At 44.7% G+C, this 16,961-nt stretch overlaps 1 protein-coding gene across 2 annotated transcripts in view; it reads right to left on the reverse strand.

Moving 5' to 3' along the window:
* Nucleotides 1-16,961, reverse strand: part of acin1b (apoptotic chromatin condensation inducer 1b) — a 29,423-nt gene that overhangs the window by 2,299 nt on the left and 10,163 nt on the right. Inside the window, exons 7-16 of one of the 2 annotated variants that reach the window (XM_079490815.1) lie at nt 11,479-11,599; nt 6,787-6,832; nt 4,446-4,606; nt 3,490-3,642; nt 3,188-3,365; nt 2,871-3,016; nt 2,530-2,637; nt 1,806-1,913; nt 523-874; nt 4-101 (exon numbers count right to left, since the gene is read on the reverse strand). In XM_079490815.1, the coding sequence (XP_079346941.1) occupies nt 4-101; nt 523-874; nt 1,806-1,913; nt 2,530-2,637; nt 2,871-3,016; nt 3,188-3,365; nt 3,490-3,642; nt 4,446-4,606; nt 6,787-6,832; nt 11,479-11,599 (1,471 nt within the window). Of the gene's footprint in view, nt 1-3; nt 102-522; nt 875-1,805; nt 1,914-2,529; nt 2,638-2,870; nt 3,017-3,187; nt 3,366-3,489; nt 3,643-4,445; nt 4,610-6,786; nt 6,833-11,478; nt 11,600-16,961 lie in introns of both variants that reach the window. The other variant, XM_079490814.1, reaches the window with a different exon arrangement.

Raw genomic sequence — 16,961 nt, forward strand, 5'->3', positions numbered from 1 at the left:
AACCTGCTCCTCAGTGAGGGGAAGCCAGTATATGCATGGAGCTGCTTTGGTCTTCAGGAACAAGTCGTCTAGCAGTTTGGCAGGAGGCTCATCTGCTTTCTCTGAAACATTATCAGGGGATAATATATAAAATGGGTAAATACATAAAATCAAAACTATAGGTAATGCCAGAGAACATCAACTGCACAATAGAGGTAACCTCCTTAGACGTCGTCTAACAATGCTAGACACTAGCATTGTTAGGGGTGATTTATACCACCACTGACTCACTGCAAATTACAGATCTACAAGCCCAACGTGTTGTGAGCGTGCAGATCTGCTATTTTTGGTGTGTGACAGTGTGCAACAAGCATAAAGCAGGAATCTATGCCATTGCCTATTGGCATTACAAGTTATACATGTTATTTTAGTCTGGATAGTAGAGAAATAGATTTGGTCTAAAACTAAGGATGTGTTTCATAACTCATGTTTTTTTCCCCCCTCTACAGAAACAGTGACCTACATGACGAATCCCCATCTCACCCTTTTTGTCTGTCTTTCTTTCCTTGCTCTTCGCTCGCTCCCTCCTCCTCCTCTCTCTGTCTCTGGATCGAGAGCGCCGCCCCTCCTCCTCGGGCCTCCCGAACTCGCGGATCTTATCGCGATCCCACTCGCGCTCACCGCGGGTCCTCTCGCGTCTCTGCATTTCTCTCTCCCGTTCGGCCCACTGGTCGCGCACATTCGTAAACATCACGGGCTCTCTGTCCCGGTTCTCGCGGTCCCTGTCCCGCTCCGGCATCAGCGGGGGAAGTCGTGTGGGAGGGCCTCCTCCCAGTTGGACCCCGCGGTCCTCCTCTACTCGGTTTGGCTTCAGGAGACCCTTGTGGAAGTCCAGCTGCAGGACAAGGAACAAGAGGCAGAGTAAGATTTGTTGTTTTCTCAACCACAAATGTTCCATTTTTGGAGCGGTGCCTCTGCTCCATTACGTGGCTATGTGTGTGTGTCTGTCTGTTTGTCGGTGTGCATGTCTGTCTGTACCTAAAACCGTCCGAAATCCTCGCGTGCATGGTCGCGCACGCACGCGCGCAGTCTTTATGTGCATAGCTGCGTAAAATGCAATATTCAGGGCTTGATTAGAGCTTAATTTGACTTAGATATTCAAATAAACGATGATCGCATAGCATCCCGGACAGATGACTGTGTAACACAGTGCAGAAAGCACTATGTAAATAATCGATCATTTCAGTAGCAAGAGCTTCAAAACGTAGCCAACAAGGCCTGCAGTAGGCTATGCACTGGCTATGAACTAGAAATACGAGGAAATGTTAGAGGGAGAAACAGTATCCAAATAAGTCATCTTTAACAACCAACAGACTACGCTTACGGTAAGACTACGGTGATTAGTATTATTGCCATCACCTGGGTGGGTCAGTCGTGTAATCTTCGACGTTAAGCCGTGTATGTGTTCAACAATAAAGCCATGCGAAATAACATTGACATCTATGAGCCTGAGGTGTCGAAAGTTTGCCATCCTTAACAACGGTTGCCAAATTGATTGACATTGGACAATCACTTTTGGGGTGGGGTTTAGCGAAGGGCTAATTGGGTTCATGATAAATTGAAAACTATTAGTAAAGGAAGACTTGGAGACTGATAATAGGGTCCTGCATATTGCAATAAGTAAACACCTAAATAAAGGAGAGTGAAACCGTTTCTGTAACAAAAAACAAAACAAAAAACATCAAAGGTTAATGTTCTGACATTAATTCTGCAGTTAAATTCTATGCTAACTTCATGGCTACAACAGCATCTGAGTGGTGGGATACCTCATCCTGTTGACAGAAGTCCACGTGTAGGACCTTGGGATTGCTCTGTGGCCATTTCACCCCGTGGAGGGCTGTCCTGGTGGCTACCGCCTCTTCTGATGTGGTATACTAAGGACAAAAAAATAAAAAATGTATTATTGCCATGAAACACAACCAAAAACAGGGGAAACAGGAAGATCTTTCACTATCTATAACCAATAGATATGTCTGAAAAGAAAGATGATTTTAGAAATAAAATAATAAAAGAAAAGCGGCAAACATGCCACTCTCCATCAGGCATTAGAACTAAATACTGAATGATATACTGAATTCATGTTGATAGTAGGTCAATATGTGAGTTATTAGTAAGGAATGTTGCAATTACAATACAAACGATGAGGTGGCAGCCTTAAGGCGTGGCCACCTAATGAGTGCAATTTGCTATGTACTTTGCTAAAGCTGCAATACAGTCAGATATGTCTGCACTCTAAGCTCAGCACCCTCCAAGGTGACAGTGCTTAAATGTACACTTCAGGGATCTAAAATGCCTACAGTATACTACCTTGCAATTTGTTTCACATTATAGCCTCTCCACTTTGTTCCCACACAAGAACTTTGATAATGAAATCCATTTACATTTACAACCAGTGGAATACCTCAGTAGCACAGATCACTGACGCTGAAGGCTCTCCCATTTTAGAAAACGTTGCATTTTGCGAACACTATGAGGGAGTGCGTTACTCACCGTAACATAGCAGTGGGATTTGATTTTGTCAATCCAGAAGCCCTCCTCCACCATGCTGCCAGTCCGGTTCAGCAGCTCCTTAAGCTGGCCCAGGGTGAAAGGTCGTACCTAGGGAGGGCATGAAAGGGACCGTGGATCATTTAGGGTCAAAGGTCTTTCTAGGTCAGTGCGAATGGGCGTGGTGACGGAAGGTGGTGATAAGGCGGAGCAAGACGTAAGACGTCTTATTCATATACTAACTGACTCCATACATCATCCAACAAACATCTGGGAATGCCAACAGACCCAGGGAATGTTGTGCACAAACAACACTAAGGAAAACAGACAGGCGGAAGACTAACCAGGTTGGTGATGTGGACGATGTTGGACACGTCAGAGCGCGGTGGCGAGGGCTGCCTGGCCGTACGCACAGGGTCGTCGATGGTGACGGACACGCCAGATTTCTGTTGACTGATGGAGCGACGCACCAAGCTGTCGCTGGGGGTGACTGTGATGGAGGAACGGAGGACAAGATGGGTGGTGAGAGAAAATCATTATTGCATGGCTTACCAATCCTCTCAACATGACGCCTCACATGTGCTGTTTGACGACATGAGAGCTGCATAAAAATAACAAATGTGGCAGTATGCACACAACTGGCCACTGATTTTCTATTCACCTTTCTTTGCCTCAGCATCGTGTTTGACAGGAGACTGGGCATCCCTGGGTTCCTCACACTGACTGTTCTTCCTCTTGTCTTTGGAGGTCCTGCGCTGTTTCTCTCTCTCTGGCTTCACCACCTCTTCATCCTCCTCCTCGTTTCTCTGTCCATTCTCCTGGTTGTCAATGGACACCACCTAGGAGACCAACGGCAGGGACTGGTTATTCGGAAAGAGCAAAAGCAACCCTTTTCTGCCCCCAAAACAACAATGCGTTTTCACAGTAGCCAGTGCTTGACCTCCGCCGGCTGCCCATGCTGACCTGTGTGACGGTGCGTCTAATCTTCAGGCCTTTGTCCTGGTCGGTCCTGCTGTTGTCAGGGCCTTGACTGTCCTCGTCCCCGGAGAGCTGCAACTCCTCTGGGTGCAACTCCACCACCGCCTCCTGGTTCACCTTGATGTCCGGGATCAAAGACTGGGAAGGAGTGAGCGGAGGGGAGGTAGAAGAAAGAGAGTCATGGAGGGTGGTGAAAACCAGAGAGGGGGGAAGGAAAGGGTGTTCAAAGGGTGCAACATAAAGTTAGCTCATCTAGTATCTACTACAACCAAAAAGGTTGAGATCCACTGCCTTAGAGTGGCATGTTAGTTTAGAAAGAAACGCCATGAAACGCCATCAAATCAACTAATCAAATAATTCCAGAGTGCGGCACGGCTGCAGCTCACCGCTCCTTGGCTGCAGCTCACCGCTCCTTGGCTGCAGCTCACCGCTCCAAGAGATTGGTCAAATGCGGAGAACAAATTTCACTGCGGTAACGTGTGTGACAAATCGTACGACTTTGACCAAGTTATTATTTTTGTTGGCATGTAGCCCATATGAATTTAACAACATGAACCCTAGTCCCTATTCTGACTGAGCATGTCATAAGGTGAATATTCGGCGAAAATAGCCGATCTACAAGCTCACAACACATCGCATTGTGCAGGTTTAAATAGCTCAGGGAACTGGTTCACAGCAAGAATGACTTTTTCCTTCTATTTATTAAACGGAGCAGGAATTGTGGGTGAGAGGTGACCGCAAATGGTGAAACATATGATTGATTGACACTTCACCGTGTCATTGGAGTGAGTGCTAAAATGTGTTGGACATCAGTTTGTAGCTTCATGTCACTGCTTCCATTGAAAATTATTTGTAGCTCGTTTCATTGTCGCCACTAGTGTGAACGGAGTCAGTGCTGATGCTGATGGATCTGCTCTATGCCAGTAATCGTGTGTCAGTACCTTCAGTGAGTCTGTGGTGATGGTGATTGACGGCTTCTTGACCGTCACTGCTGTGCTGGAGCCCCATCTCCTCTTCCTCCCTGCTGCACCTGCCGTGTCACAATCCCCCGGTCCTCCTCCTCCTGCACCTCCTTCTGTGCTGACTGGAGACGTCTTACTGCCTGCTGTGAGACATCAGGGCCGGGTCACCACCACCAGTCAAGAAGATTGAAAACTGAACAAATGACACTTGAAGGAGCAGACATAAAGTCTATTCTGCAGTTTGGTGCAACCGATTGATTGAACGATTGAATAGATCCTCGGAGTCAGAGTGGAGATCGGTAGCAAAGTGACTATTCAGGACGGGAACCCCTTTTGGTGTTTTGACCCTTCTGGATGGGAACCCCTTTTTAGGTTATAACATTTAGCAGCATAACATTTTTGTAATTTTTTGAATACATTTTTCAGAAAACTTAGTCAGGATTTAGAAGGCGTTTTTAAGAATCGGCCCCAGTCCTAAATGGGTTAACCATTATAATGAATCACCTCCACATTATTGGATTTCTTAACTACACCAAACCATTTTTCTGGGCATTATTTGGAAGCTGTGTCATTACAAAATGTGTAATTGAAAATTCTTAAACGATTATATGATGGAAAAATAATACCACTGCCAACTCTAAATTTACTAGGCCCCGACCGCTGGCCTAGTGGTCCGGGCACCTAGGCTCAATGTAGCCTGACTGAATGTAGCGCACTGGAGGTTCGACTCCCGTTTTCCACGACCTGTGCGCTGCATGTCTCTCCCGTCTCTGTCTCCCTCTTTCCTGTCAATCTTCACTGAAAAACTATCAATAAAGGCAGAAAAGGCCAAATAACTAATCTTTAAAAAAATGTAAAAGAAGCAAGTGAAGTCTATGATTTGGGCGTGATGAAACCTGCATCAGCCATCAATCGTTGAAACAAAACCACATGAAGAGGAATACATCATTGTGAAACACAGCCTCTTTACAACAAGATCTCTGCCTCCATACAGAACTCTTGTCTCAACATCATGACAGGCACACAGAACTCAAACTACAAACACCTACATAAAGTCACATACATTTACTCCACTACCCATGATCATCCGATTCCTCACCTCCTTTTGAAGTAAGTGTTTAACCGATTTTGAAATCCAAATGGCATGTTCACTCACACACACACACACACACAATGGGTTAAGTCCCATTTGGGAGGCCTCCTATTCTACTGGCTGGTACAAATTATTCAACTTTTAATCAGCACATATAACATTTATGGATTGCAGTTTCAGAATCTCTCTGTTCTTGGTGTCCTAAAAAAGGGCATACAACACAACTAGGAATCTCAGTGGGGTATTCATTTCAGGATTTCACATCTCATTGAGCCAAAGAAAAGATGCAAGAATATTTGTTGCGTCGTGGACAATATGGGTTTGACGGGTTTTCACTGCGAGAACTGAGAGCTTGTGGACACAAAAGCCTGCCCATAGGGCTGGTGACAATATCAAGCACACTTGATTTAGTCTTTTAGCGATGTGTCTGTTAACACTAATCTGAGTCATGGTGGGTGTCAAATTTAACAATTGACAGTCGCAGGCGTACGTGGTGACCTGCCTATGATTTTCCTAAATTATACTGTGATTTTTTACATGACAGCTATGACCAAACTCTCAGGGAAGGTCATGCAGTCTGTACGTGCTATAAGCAGTCCTCCTAGTAGCGCCCATTATTCTTTTCATTTTCTCACAATTTAGTCATTATGCCAATTCTCCATTACCCATTACCCTTTGTACTGTAGTCCCTTGTCAATGCTGACCCCTACTGGCTGGCAACCATTATGTCTCCATCGCTCCACAATGTCACCACTAGCCACTTCTTTTCCCCTGACAGAAGAATTCGCTGGGAGGCATGCAAAGAAAACATGCTACTTCTCTCGATTCCGCACCCGGGCTGAACAGGCGCCCTGCAGTGATAAGAGACCGCCTGCCCAGCTTCCCTCCCACAAACACGTAAGCGTATTTGTTGAGTGCCCCCGGTCAAGCCAAATGCACTGTGGAAGATTCAAGTGTAGTCTTACTCTCTAGCACTGCACCATGCCCCTTATAGCGCATTCAATTGAGCTCTCTGTGAACTCTGTTACTGTGTCATTGATTGTTTTCTCCTGACTGGAAAGCACCTTGGATCAACTGTTGTTTTTAAGCATGCTATACAAATAAAGGTGACTTGACTTCAAAATTGACTCACTCTCTGACTATAAGGTGCACAATGTGTGACATTCAGGTATGTGTGTGTGTGTGTGTGTGTGTGTGTGTGTGTGTGTGTGTGTCTAGTTTACTCACAGGGCAAGGAGATCTTGCGAGCTGCAAAAGCCTTAGGAGTGGTACTCTGCAAAAAGAGAGACGAGAGGACATACAGAAACCCCAGGGGTGTGGGGTGAGATGAGATTGAGACCACACTCAAACAACTAAACAGAGAGGAGGAGATAGAGAAAGAGTGGGGAGGAGGGGTGGACGATAAAACAAAAAATAAAAAGAGGTCTGGAGGCTCCAATTTAACCACATTAATAAAGGGAGGGAGTGGTGCTTGATCTTCAAGACGGAGACTCGCACACGCGGGTCCTTCTCCACCTCTGCTCTGCTCAAAGATACTGCATGTACAGAATAGTGTGTGTGTGTGGTAGACTAGCCCCTGCTCTTGGTGTGTGCAGTCTTGTGGCGGGAGGTGCTGGTGTGCATTAATATCTTCAGCAGCTCTGTGTCAAACTTCTATCTTAATGTGGAATGATTCCAAGTACCTGTCGTGAGAGGACGCTGACAACAGGCCAAGAATAGCTGGCTGGGGAAGAAAATGCACGACTGCAGCAGTGTCCTTCACTAGGTTTGGGAGAGCACCATTAGAGCCATTAGGTTTGGGAGAGCACCATTAGAGCCATTAAACGCAAATAAATCCTGAGTGTCAATTCAGCTCATGAGAGTGTATACATTGACCCTTATGGGTCCATCTTTACTCAAGAGTGGACCTGTGAGGGTCCATTTATGCTCTCACTCAAGACTTAAATTGACACACTGGATTTTGCAGTGTACCGTCACAACATGCAGAATCACTGAAATCATGTGAAGCTGCTATACTGGTAGTGAAGACAAACACTGCCATGACGAACAAAATGGATATAATGACTATTTTAAAGGTAAATTAAATTAGAAATCAAATTGTGCGATGCACCACTACCAAGTGAATGATGTCAGTGTTAACAAAAGATCTGTAGAGCAGAGGTGGAGAGCCGTATGTTGGAGACCCCATCACTTGTGACCAAAGACACCTCCGATGTTCTATTGTTGAAATTCACTGGGAGTTCTTGACATTTATCAACAGTGCTATTTTTGCCTATGGCTAAAGATGACTAAAGTCATCTGGTACAAGATTGTTTATTACAACTGCAGTATGGGTGCCAGTAAAGTAAAATTGGACTAAGTTAACACAAAGTAGAAATAATTTAGTCCTCAGTTATAGCCAAAATGTCTGGACAAACAAAAATACTTTTTAACAGTTACACCTACGAAATGATTACATCTCAAATAGAGGAAAGAAAATGACAGGTCATTTCCTGGTACCATTGACACCTGATTCCTTACTGGCTTGGCTATGGCCCAACCGCACGGCAGTGTGCACTGTATCTAGGCAACAAGGATCCAATCAGAGAAGGCAGAGGAGTGAGGGCAGGGCTTGATTTGAGTGTGCCGATTTGCCGGTGGGTAGACAGGAACTGATCATAGATTTGGATTTTTTTCTTGATGGGGCAGGGGAGGACTTTTCTTGTTTGATTGCTGACAAGGGTGACATATCACAGTCTTTAGGCAAGCCAAACCAGTTGAATTTGTCTTGCGATGAATTCTGATGGAGAGGGGTGATGTCTGCATTGTTAGTGTTCATGAGGGTAAAGGGGTGAAGTCTTAAACAAAACAAAATATATAATGTCTCTGATCCCAATCCAGGAAAATGTTCAATCTGGCCGTGACAGTTATGAGTCGTCTGTGATGTTACCACTAAATGTTTATGATGAACTTTCCAATGAGATGTTTATTTGAGAATGTCAAACGTTAGCAGTTCATTCGTCAGTGTGTGGCGAGACTTTCTCCACACGTCTTTGTTTCACTTCCGCATTAATGTCCTGCAGCGAAAAGTCTGACTGAAACCGTTGGAGGAAAAAAATAATCCAGACAGTTCGTATTTATTGAACCAATTTACACTCCCTTGTCATGACAAAATATGGGTTTGGTGGGTGCTCCTTTGCAGAGAGTATGAGTAGAGCTCTCACTGTAGCCATGGGATGTAGGGAGTGTCCAGCTCCAGAGTGGAAAATGAAAATTATAATCCACTCTGAAACATCCAGTGATACAGACTAGCACTTTATTAATGGTGTGGTGGGGGGAGATTGTCCATTCAGGATTTCTAGTCACCTTTGTCCATGCTCGGATGATTGTAAATACATAATCCACACAATCATGTGTCCCAGATGACAGATGACTGTATTTCACATATTCTATTGAATGAATCAGTATGTGTCGAGACAATGTTCCAGGTACAAATAAAACCAGTTGCTCTTTTACTCAGTGTTCAGCTGACTAATAAAAGTCTCTATTGAGTGTTGCCAGCAAATCAAGACACTTGTTTACGGCTGGCAGTTAAAATTCACTCCATTACTGCTCACTCGGCTCATAACAGAAAAATGTTTTAGAATTGGCTTGTCGTTCAGTCCCAAAAAGATTTTTGCAAAAAAAGAAAAGAAAACACAGTCTTCCATTGGAGCCCATTCAGCGGTGAAAAACAAATAGTGTCCATACTAATGTTCTGGGTGAAAGTAGCCTATATTTGGGCTTAGTCAAAGAAGAGGTTCACAGTCCTGGGCAGAGTGCCATACTCCTTCCCACATGCAGGGGGCAGTCTAGGATTATAGGCACACAAGTATAGCAGGAACCGCCTCTGTCCTTTGGTTATTTCCCCCCAGGGAGCTTACAAGATGGGGTAACAAGCTCCCTCCAGTGTCTCTCTCTCTTTGAAGCTCTGGAGTGTTATCATTTCTCCAGAAGACTTGTATGTTTCTCCAGAGGGCAAAACTGCAGGATTCAGGTCTGGGAGCTCGTAGCCAGAACAAGCTCAACTCCCGTGTGTGGCTGGGTTGAATTGTCGCAGACAGCAGTAAGCAGCTCTCTCACTCTCCATCTCTCTCTCTCTCTCTCTGGAGACCAGGAAATCATCCTCGGAACAGCAGATGGGAGCAGGGGGTTGGTTACTGGCAGATGCACCCACCCCCATCCCACCAAAACCACCATGTAGTGCAACACAACATTGTACAGTCCAGTCCAGTTCTGCGAGTGGGCTTCCACACCCATTGGGGGTTGGTTACTGTGGCAACCGCGCTGCTGCAGTTACCATGGCTGCGGATGCTGTCGGCAGTGGTGTGATGCAAGCTGCAGTTCGTGCTGGCTCAGCGTGTCACAGGAGGACTACAGGGGGGTGGGGGGCGGCCTCAGCAGGCTCAGGCTGTTGGATTTACTCAGTGCCATGTGGCTGTAGACTCTGGGCCTAAGTCAGGTACCACCAAGGCGCTTGGGCATAGCGGGGCAGGAGGAAGAGGAGGAGGAGGAGTGGAGGTGGTGTTGGCAGTAGTAGTAGTACTCATCAGGTACCATTAGGGACAATGGAAGAGGCATGGGCACCTTCATAACAAAGCAATCAATGGGGGGTTTAAACAGCAGTCACACCATAAATAGAGAGCGATCATGATGGCGATGCACAAATGGACAGAGATAAGTGAAGGACAAAGCGGGGAGGGGAGACAGCAAGAGAGAAACGAGCATGAGAGACAGAGAGGGACTGAGCCAGGGAGTAAAGAAAGAGAATGAACACGGTGAAAGAAGGAGGAGAAACGAGCCCTGATGCATCTCTACACACATACTGTTAGTGGCCATTACTCATGCAGGGCCGAAGGACACAAGACCAGACACACAATTGCAGTGACATTATTTGGATGCATGCTTGCCTTAGGATGGCATCAATAGTCTAGAATAGTCTGGACTAGAATAACATCAATAACTTAAAATGTATGTCTGATAAGCTGGTATATAATGTGATTTGGAGGATCCTGTGATGCTGCTTTTAAATTGAATTAAGACTTGTTTGCTCAATTCAAAAGTAATGACACATTAAATCATTACGGAGCTTGCGGCAATGTCATCTCTGCTGTATTAGTGAAGCCATGAATACAAATCAGTTTAGGTGAAGATATTCCAATGCTCGCTGTGCGTACGGGTTCAATTAATTGCCGTCAACCCAGCTGACTCATTGAGGACATTCAAGATTTGTAATCTGATCTAAACCAAGGTTAAGTATCTTTGTGATAACTTGAAATATATTTGAGCCTAATCTTAAGATCGATCACACACACACACACACACACACACACACACACACACACACACACACACACACACACACACACACACACACACACACACACACACACACACACACACACACACACACACACACACACACACACACACACACACACACACACACACACACACACACACACACACACCCCTAAGCAAGCTGCTTGAGACACCAGACAAATAAGATGTGCACCAGACAGTTATCAGTGTCACATGATAGGTTAGTTCACTCTTTGCCACAGGACCCCAATCCATCTCAACCCCTTTCTACTCAGAACTAACCATGTTCAAATGGAATAGCATGATTAGCCTTTCAATGTCAAATTAAATTTTCACTTCTGTCTAACATTATTAGAAGTGTGCTACAAATCTGTACAAGTGCCAGATGCAGCAGTGGCTATGAAGCAGTTCGAGGTTGTGTTGGTATTGGACAGTTTTCTCTGCTTCATGCTGCTTACTATGGACGGTTTTATGTGCAGGTTAGCTAGTGACTGTTAGCGACACAGAGTGCACCGAAAGTTAACTTGCCCCATGCAGTTAGAAGCCCCCCTGTGCACCCACCCCCCTCCACAGCCGTACCTCCTCCAGACGACCCTCACTGTTCTCTGGCTCCGCCTCGGAGGCCGGTTGCTGGATCATGGATCCCTCCGAATCTGGGTCCGCCTCAGTCACCGCCGCTGCACTGGGCTCCGTCACCTCCCTGGCAAAGACAAAAAATAATAATTATGACCTTTAAGAGCCGTTGTGTATACCCTGCTTCCAAAGCTAATCACATTCTAAAAGATACCGCTATGGAGAACACTGCCCCTGGGATCTTCACCGAGGTAACACAGTCAGGGTGGGGTTAGTGCCAGTGGGCAGGCTTACAGTAGTAGAAGGAAACACGGGGACAAAGCACACAAGGGACAGAAGACACAGGAAACGTAGTGAGAGAGTGGCAGACTATGGGTGCTTGAGAGGCCAATGATCTGGGTCAACGCAGCTATAAATAACTCACCAGTCAACTGACACCGAGGGGTCACAAATACTCCTCAAACTAATTCATAGAGAATTCACACAGACTGGCTGCTGACTCTCGCAAGAACCACATACACAACATATGCTCTTAAAATAAGTCACTTACAACTTACAACTGGTGGTAGCCCCTCTCGGGACCCTCTGTAAAGTTTGTTTACACTACACTTTACATAGGGTCCCTTCCCATCTGTCCCAAGCTAAATGGTACACCGGCGGACTTACCTTCAGAAACGGCCGTGCTGTGCTGTTTGAGTAGTGGTGATATGTTTCAAAAGAAGCATACGTCTGCTATAGGAGACAACGGAAACTTTGGCTGGTCTGAAATTCTCTCTTCCTTCCTTCCTTGACTTCCTTATTGACATCCCATTGTACCGCCTCCAGCACCGAGGCTGGCTAGCTGCGCGTCCCTACGTTCCTGCCTCTGATCTGCTCTGTCGCAGCCAGTTCCGGTGCTGGAGGCGGTACAATGGGATGTCAATAAGGAAGTCAAGGAAGGAAGGAAGAGAGAATTTCAGACCAGCCAAAACGGTCAAACAAAGATTACAAATACTTAACGGCTTCTGCGCCAAAGAAAAATTCGTTGAGGTTTCCGTTGTCTCCTATAGCAGACGTATGCTTCTTTTGAAACATATCACCACTACTCAAACAGCGCAGCACAGCCGTTTCCGAAGGTAAGTCCGTCTGTATACCATTTAGCTTGGGACAGATGGGAAGGGACCCTATGTAAAGTGTAGTGTAAACAAACTTTACAGAGGGTCCCGAGAGGGGCTAGACTGGTGGCTGCTATCATGAAGTCTGTAAGACCAACCCTACCTGAGATGATCCTCTTTTATTATGTTCATATCAGAACCTACATAAAACCCTCACCTGCTCTGTATAGGTTATCAACAGCATTCCTCTGACACAACACAGCCTCTGGTAATGTTTGTTGTGTCTTCAAGTAGAGGCCGAGTTGTAACACAAGTCCAACCATGACTCAAGAACTGTACACTGGGAAAGCCGAGTTCAATGGGTTTCTCTGAAGATCAGTCACTGGCAGAGAGACTCGTGGCACATAATCCACGTGGCATATAATCTTCATTCTTTTGTACCAGGTTACCGTGTCCGTGTGTGTGTGTGACCGTGTGTGTGTGTGAGGGGTTGGGGGGGGGTTAAAGTCTATGGTCACACCTGCAGCAGTCTCTCGAGACAGGCTGTTGACTCGCGGCAAATTCAAAGCAAAAAGGTCACCGTTTTTCCTTTATTTTTTGCCAATGGGTTCTCATATTGTACCTGCAGTGACTGTTGGAGGAGACGGAGGTTTATTCATCCAACATTCAGTTTATATTTACCCCTGACTGAGTAGCTGCACATCACTGATAGGCTCTTTGAATGTATTTTTCTCAAAGCCTGTATCTGCTTATGCTTAACAAAAAAAAAGGGAAAAAAAGTTGACTGGAAAGAACCATAGCAACACCCAAGCCCAGCCGATCATTGATCAATTTGTTAAGCTTGTAAGCTATGTACGGCCGCTTGGCATTTCAAAGACAGAAACCTGCTTCCGTTTCACTTTTCTCCAATGCTTCACTTACAATCTTCTCAGATTCAATAGATTCTATATACCGGTAGATGCTTCCGTTTCAATCTTATCAGATTCTATACAGATGCTTCAGTTTAAATCTTCTCAAATTTCTATACAGTCACAAAATTATGTAACAACACGCACTCAAGGCAGGTGAAATAAATGGGACCACACTATCCATTATGACAGTCTACTACTATCATCCCCGGACACGGTGCTCGACATTTCTCTAAAATCCATAGTGATGTGTAAAATGGAAGTGTCCTTAGTTAACACTAATTGGTCAGCTTTTTCCAATCATATATTGTTTTTAAACGGTGAGCCTGAGGCTATAGGCTATGTAAAGAAGATGAACCAAAAGCTCATTATTACTAATCAGACGTGAAATGTTGAATATTCCCAAGGTACAGTGGATGAGATGAAGTATGAATGCCGGTGTCCTTTGGGAGATTATGTCACAGCAATGACAGCATAAGGACCAACCGTATTCAGTGTCTGGAGCACTACCAGATGTCAGCTTTAAACATCAGCCAGATCATTGACTCCACCCCCACCCAAAAAAAGACTGTTCTACAACTGCGGAATTACATCTTCATTTAATATTCAATAAGAAAAGGCATTCTGTTCATAGACCGCATTGTGGCAAATAAAAAAATATATTTGGGGAGTCATGAGGGGGGAAATACGTTTGTTTAATTCATTGATAAATGCTCATCGTCGTCATGCCATGAAATCTAAGCCCATTATTTATTTATGAAAACTGCCCCAAGTGCAGATCCAAATGGGTTAAGGAAGGGAGACCCCTGCATTTTTTTTAAATCCTTCCCCGTCCCTCCCAACAAAGGACACCGCGGTCCCACACCCGGTGTCCACATGGGCAAGCATGCCATGGGTTTGCAATCAGACTACGGTGATCTCATGAAGCGCCGGTCATTTATACACAGAATGAATGAGGGAGGAGGCGAGCTAGCATCGGTGCTTTCTCTCTACCGATAAAGTATAGCAGCACTAGCAACAACCCGACGCCGCTCTCGCTAACGTTTTAGCTCACTATCTTACCCGTTTTTGTTGCCTTCAGACAGCATAATGCCGGGCTAGATTCCCAGGCAAATAATGCTCTGTCGTTATATTCTATTCCGGTCAGACGCGGGGTGAAATCGGGGACGCGAGAAAAAAAATCCGGCTGCGGCTTCTGGGGCTTGAGCACTGCGTCGTTTATCAGAGATGCAATGCATGCATGACGGCCATGTTGGCTAGCGAGCTAGCGAGTGAATGAGTGGGGAAATTAATACGAAAAGGACAGGAGCGTGAGCAAGTGAGGGAGGGCAAGGACCCAGTTCATTCTCCACTGTAGAGAGAGAAAGGAGAGAGAGAGCAGGCCACACCGGTTGGGCTGTCGCATTGAACGCCTGACAAGAAATGATAAGGCTTCCTATAATATTAGGACTAGAGTAATTGACAAAACACTTGGAGAGTATTTACACACAGACACACACACACACACACACACACACACACACTAATAACTCATAACTGTAATAACTTAAGTGTTTGCATTTCAGAATAGTTAGAATAGTCTTTCATTACTTTTTTTGTTTAAATCGTGTTATTCCTAACTAAATAAATCAACTTTGTACATTGTAATAATCAGTTGCCAATTCAATTAACTGAAAAGGCATGTTGTTTAACTCCACAGTTCATGTGATATAACTATGACATACATCTGATCAAATCATCCAGCTTGTATTATTATTATTTCTCTACAACTCAGACAAAGGTCCTTTTAAATGCTTTATTTGAAACTCTTTGTGCTCCCTTGTATTTCAGAAAAATCAACAAAACAATGCTTCAAAATATACGATCCAAACCGCCAGGGTTTAGCCGCAATTTGCAACTCTAGATTTTTTTATAATGGGATGAATCTAGAGTTGCAATACCCTTCATTGACTCCCCATTCATCCAAGTGTTGGAGTTTGGAAGCACTCGTTTTTATTAACGTGTCGCACTGCTGCCTCCTGCATTATATGCAAATTCGAAACAGGTGGTACGCAGGGCCGTTCAGTGACTTCGACGAGTGCTTCCAAACTCCCAACACTCCCATCACCTGCACAGAATGTCTTGACAGAAAGTAGCTAATAACATGTCTACGGTGGATTTTTATGAAACAAAAGCTCGGCAGATTGAAAGGATAATTCAAGCTTGGCCTAGAGCTGCAATGTTGGTGAGTTTAACGTTGTTTAATACAAGCAGATCGCAAACGCAAAGTGGATGAATGGGGAGTCAATGGAGGGTATTGCAACTCTAGATTCATCCCATTATAAAACTAATTTGCATAAGTTGCAAATTGCGGCTACGCCAGGGTTCAAAAGAATCCAATATTATACGGATTATAATTATGCTGCCTTTATCAGTGAAATGGGATGAAAGTAAAGTTCTATGGTAGGAATCTGAAGATAAAGGGTGGCAATGGCTCTGAAGGTAGAGCAGTAGCTTAGGAATCAGAAGGTTCAATCGGTTCAATCCCCAGCTACCTGGGTTAGTGTCAATCAAAGTGTCCTTGAGCAAGACACTGCACACTATAAAATAATGTGTATGGACCAGAGACCCGCAGATGAGCTTTTGTGTCACCCGAATCGGCGTGTGTATATTTATAATCCGCCCGTTATCCGACTGCATTAATTAATAATTCAAATTTAGAAAATCCACAACCACCCGCGGGTTGCGGATTGGTTGCGGATTGCGAGATGTTGTGCGTCTTAAAAGCTATAATAAGCCTATAGATAGATGCCATTAATTTATTTCCCGCATTATTTCACTCGCGGTTTATCCAATATTAATTTATAATATATTTTAATGACCCAAATCCACCCTAAACTGTGGTTAACCGCGACAACCGCGGCTAAATCCATTATCCGCAGGTCTCTAGTATGGACCAACCAGAAGCAAATATCCATCTGCAGGCTGCATAACTTGCATTGTAGTTGGACGCTTCTCCATTCATGAAATAAATATATTGAACACAGCAGTTGCATCGGGTTGTGTGTCTCACACACACGCACGCATGCAGGCAGGCACGCACGCACGCGCACACACGCACACGCACAAACGTACCAGGTACAGTTGGAATAAAGGTTGACAGAGTGTCTCTGTGCGACTAAACAAACAACCATATGTCAATTAATTAATGGAGAGAGTTAGTAAACTTTGTCCACTGTGTCTGTCACCAGAAACAGACAAATCTCGCAGACACATTTTGTCAAAACTCTTCTGAGGTTGATGCAAACAAACAGCAAGGCTCTATGTTAAAGAACACCATTCCAGCAGTGACTGGGCGGGTCTAACGCTCAGAGCCGAGACCAGAGAAATGCACCTCATATTAAACAGTTAATAATGCAAACATAGTTTTTATGAAGCATATTTGATAGATAACAGTTAACAGTTAGTTAATAGAACTAACATCTCTTATGTAAGCACCATCATGACG

Source organism: Electrona antarctica (assembly GCF_951216825.1).
Source record: "Electrona antarctica genome assembly, chromosome: 21".
Classification (NCBI taxonomy): domain Eukaryota; kingdom Metazoa; phylum Chordata; class Actinopteri; order Myctophiformes; family Myctophidae; genus Electrona; species Electrona antarctica.